The 4,393-nt window shown below is 56.5% G+C and overlaps 1 protein-coding gene across 1 annotated transcript; it reads right to left on the reverse strand.

The window, feature by feature from the left end:
* Positions 1 to 6: 6 nt before the first annotated feature.
* On the reverse strand, positions 7 to 2,620 carry CSUI_006842 (threonine synthase; the record flags this gene model as incomplete). Its single annotated transcript, XM_068066993.1, has 7 exons — positions 2,466 to 2,620; positions 1,968 to 2,043; positions 1,678 to 1,736; positions 1,269 to 1,559; positions 1,000 to 1,104; positions 502 to 627; positions 7 to 233 (listed from the first exon to the last, which is right to left on the reverse strand). Coding segments are annotated over exons 1-7 (948 nt in total), but the record flags the coding sequence as incomplete, so codon positions are not given.
* Positions 2,621 to 4,393: the final 1,773 nt, after the last annotated feature.

Below are 4,393 nucleotides of genomic sequence, written 5' to 3' on the forward strand. Positions count from 1 at the left end.
GTATGCTGCTTGAAGTATGATTCGGACGCAGTTGATGCTATTGACAACCGAGAGCCTCCAGCTTCGTGCCCGTCCGCCAGCAAGCTGGACAGGGTCTGCCCCCACTGATCCAGTCAACGTCGCTTCTCGACCAAGCACGCGGGGCAACCGAGTTGTGCCCCTAAGCAGGTCTGTTTGCAACTCCCTGTCCGCGAGTGCTTCCTTCACCATTTTCTGGCAGTCATCGAAGGAGCCTGCGGACAAGCCCGGCGAACCATTTAGGAACAGCACGACTGACAGATTCCGAGGCTGCGTCGGACAGATAATTCCGAAGGAAAAGAGCTCCCTCCGGGAGAGCGAGAGGACGCCGTTGAAAGTAAGTGTAAGAGGGCAGGAGAGTTTGGCATTGTTTCGCCAGTCTGAAGTGTCGCGAGAGTTCTACACTCATGTCTCTGAAAACGTGGCACTCGGCTAGTCTGATGTACTATCTCGCGTTTGTCCCTGCCTAAGACAGCGACCCACCGTCAACCTGGAGACAATGCACATTCGGGCCTATCGCAGTAACCATCTGCAGCCGCTGCACGGCCGAAGTGCGGCTCTTCGGGAATAGGATGACGACGTGTATCAGCGGTGACTTGTCTTTCAATGCTGGGCGCACAGAAGAATCATCACGAGAAAGACACGCCTTTTGTCTCGTCATCAGCACGCCACCTCAGCTACGGCCTCGCATAAAGTTGTAGATCTTGTCCGTAGTGTCAGTCACTCCAAGGGGTTCTAAGAAACTCAGTCCCCTCGGTGCTTTGCGGGACAGTCGCATTCGCTACGTACTGAGCCCTGAAGGGACAGGAACTCCACCTGCTCTGCGACAAACCGGCAGGGCAGGCCAGCAAGCTGACCTTTAACTCACTCTAGCAAGACAGAGTTTTGGAAACTTTTTGTTCTTTCGCAGCAGCAGCGCTCGCAAGCCGGCCCGGAAAAGTCTTCCGCGAGGAAAGCTTCCAAACTGGCATCATATCGTACCTGCAATAGCTGCACTCCCTGTGTCACCGCTGGTTGCTCCGAGAATAATCAACCCACTGGCGCCCGATTGTTCGCTGTTCGCAACTAAGAAAGGTAGCAGCTCTCCTGTGCGGAGAAGAATTACAAAGAGAAAACCCGGGCGCACCTCGGTACTGAGCTCGAGTAGAGTACGACCGTACAACGTGTGGGTAACCGGGCCGCTTGAGGCAGCAGCTGCGCGGTTGCCCGAAGAAGCGCTTCACCTCTATGACGGGTAGTATGCAGCATACCTAGAAATTGCATGGCAAGGTCCTTGAATGCCAAAGTGGGGCCATGGACAAGTTCCAGCATATAAAGCCTTGGAAGCTCCGGGGGAAGTCGTTGTTGCTGATTAGTGGCTTCTTGGTGAGACCCTGGCGCACCACTTCGAGCTGCAGCACATGGCCTCGCCGTATAGGTGCCAGGCTCGCGCGGCTTTAACTCGGTGAGCGGAATTATTTCAGATTGCGTGAACTTCTTGAAGCTGTTTTGCACGATGGAGGGCAGCGCGTCCGCTAAGGCGGACCGCTCCCCCTGGCAGCCTGCACGGATCACGGAGAACACACCTGGCCATTGTGTGGCTACTGGCTTCTTCCACGAACGGGGGCAGTGGACCGCCTCAAGTGAAACAACTGAAGCTCGATACGAAGGACGCCTCACCTTGTGGATCAATGAAAAGCGAAAGGAACTCAGTAGCCAGCTGTACGAACGTCAGTTTGCTGCATCGCAACCCAGGGAAAGAGCGCGTAACCTGAGATCCGCTCAAACAATTGCACTACGAAGTCAGGGCTTCCTGTAGCTGCAGGTCGCAAGAAGCTTCAGCGGAACCGCGTGTGGAGAGCTACCCGGCAGCCAGTGTCGAAGCCAGTTGTTCCAAGTGAACGTTCGTATTGCGGCCTTATATTGGGGCCGCGGACACGCGTCATCGTACTATCAGGCAGTTGACTTGCCTCCACCGTGCTTGCGTTTCCTTGTCCACAGCCGGAAGCCTCTCCGGCATCAGAAGCCCTCCATCATCTGCCAACCCTGCATTGCGGTTGAAAGAGTAGGACAAAGAGTCCAAGTGCAACGTTATACGAGCCACCTCTAGTTCTTTTGTTAGAACTCTCCGGTTTCAGCAAGAAACAATCAAGAGCCAGGGAAAAAAGGACGAACTCGATCGTACACGCTCTTCGTTGGCTGGGCCAAGTTGCGCCCCCACCTGGCACCAAGACTGGTATCATCGACCAGCACAAAGGGTGCCCTGCCGGCTCGGTCAGCATAAGGATCCGTGAGGGTCGCAAAAGACGGTGGGTATGCAAGAACGAGGGCATCCTGGCAACGCCAGAGGTCAACCCGCACGAAGTCTGCCGCGCGCAGCTCTGCCGACATTTCTGTTAGTCACGGCCGCGCACTCCATACGAGTACAGATTTCTCGGACAGCTCAACCACTGTTGAAACCTGCTTACCAACGAGGGCAGCTTCTTCAAAACTGTATTCCTTTCGGCTTCCCCCAGTACTGACAAACTTCATTTCGCCGACAAGTGACAGGAAGGGTCGCAAGCTTGGAACTCACACTAGCCGGACAAAAAGAAGCGCGAACTGCCGCTGAACCTCGCGTTCGTCCCCGGAGTTGTAGAATTGAGCGCCTTCTCGAGCTGGTTGCCCTGTTGCCGTCTGAGGTTAGGGCTGCAGCATGCGAAAGCTAGCGCGAAGAAGCATTCAAAAAAATGCTGTAGTCCAAGCCACGGTGGCCGGTGTTCTCCTAGGTTGTCTGGCATGAGAGCTACACCATCATATGAACCGGTCTCTGACGACACACCACGAAGGTATGGTCAACAGTGCCGTCAGCGCCTTGGTAGCAGATCGACAAGAACAGTGCGACCTCATCAGCGGGGCAAGAACTCCTTTGTTTACTGGTGTCACTCGAAGGGCAGGCAGCGTGCTGTTAGGAGCCCTTGATTTCGATGCCAAAGGAGCTGATCGTGCAGTCAGCGGGTGCCCCGCACGATCCGATGCGCACTCCGACAGATTAACTCGCTTCGACACTGATAGACCACGCTATCTTCGGAACAACAGACGAGCCGTTCGCTCGGTACCACTTGTGCATGGGGACCATTGCTGCCACAGTGGTATCCGAGCCAGCGTCTAAGTGCAGACGCGGCACTCCGAGCGATCAGACCCACAGGATGTCTGGGTGGGTGAAAGTTCCAAGAGCGGTCACGAACGTGGTCCCGCACTGTCCGCTTGCGGTCATTTTCTTGAGCGGTGCCAGGCAACTGCTTCGTCGGTGTTACCAAGTGTACCCGGTACCGAAGTATAAGAAACGTGGCTCTGCCCTGTTAGCTGCGTGCCCCGCGGCTGCTAGTCTCGACAGCTCGTGAGGAACGAAGCGTCTCCTAACACGGGTGTGCTTGTTGCCCCTACCCAAAAGGACACGACCAAGAACATATCTGACCCAGAAGACTCAGCGAGGAGTACGAACGGTTTAAACACTACCCTCGCGCGGAGGAAAACCGCCTCCTTCGGCAGAAGTTGCACCTGGGAAAGGAGTTGGTCCCTCGGATTGAGAACGTTGGTTACCTTGAAGAAGCTTTTTCTCTTCTCGGCAATCCCGTGTCTCCCTTCTTTATCCGGAGCTGTCTTCTGCTTGCTCCCCCGAAGCTCTCCCGCTCTCCCGATGCCGCCTCCACCGAAGGGTGTACGGGTCCCTTGTCCGATTGTCCGACTGCGGGCTCGCTGAGGCAGCATTACACGAGAGCTACTGGGGTGCTTGCAGTGACGTCGCGAAACTGCTCTGTGCGGGATGCTGTCGCGCCAGTGCTGAGCGTCCTTCTGGCTCACCAGGAGTGCGGCCCTGTGTTCTCGCGTGATATGGGTGAGTAACGTGCTGCTCAGGACTGCGAGTGAACTTGCTGCGGCCTGCCAGACGGTTCATTTGGCACGTGTGCAGCAGCCCGCAAGAAAGGTGGCTTCACTTGCCGAGTTCCCTCTACAGCCAATACAACGCTTGCCCAGGTCCGGCCCTATTCCGTGTCCGATTCTTGACAGCGCACGAGCGATTGGCTACGTGTAGACGACGGTCCTCACGGGCAGTGCTCGGCCACAGCTAGCCGGGGGTACCTGGGCCGTGGTCGCAGTTACACGAAGTCAACTAGGCTGCGTTACTGCATCCCGCCGCACGGCGAGCTCGGTCGGAGACGGCGGGGCGATCTTGAGCAGTCGTGCTGTAGGACGGCCGCGGTGAGACACCGAAGCGAGGTTGCATCGCGAATCCGCCTTGCCGCACGCCTTGCTGCCCGGCATCTCGACTGCCCACGTTGTAGGAACGTTACGAAACGGCCGTTGAAAATCAAGACATGGAACCGATGTGATCCTGGATGCCTCGGCCTGGGTG

The sequence above is a fragment of the Cystoisospora suis genome (genome assembly GCF_002600585.1).
Source record: "Cystoisospora suis strain Wien I chromosome Unknown contig_3518, whole genome shotgun sequence".
Classification (NCBI taxonomy): Eukaryota; Apicomplexa; class Conoidasida; order Eucoccidiorida; family Sarcocystidae; genus Cystoisospora; species Cystoisospora suis.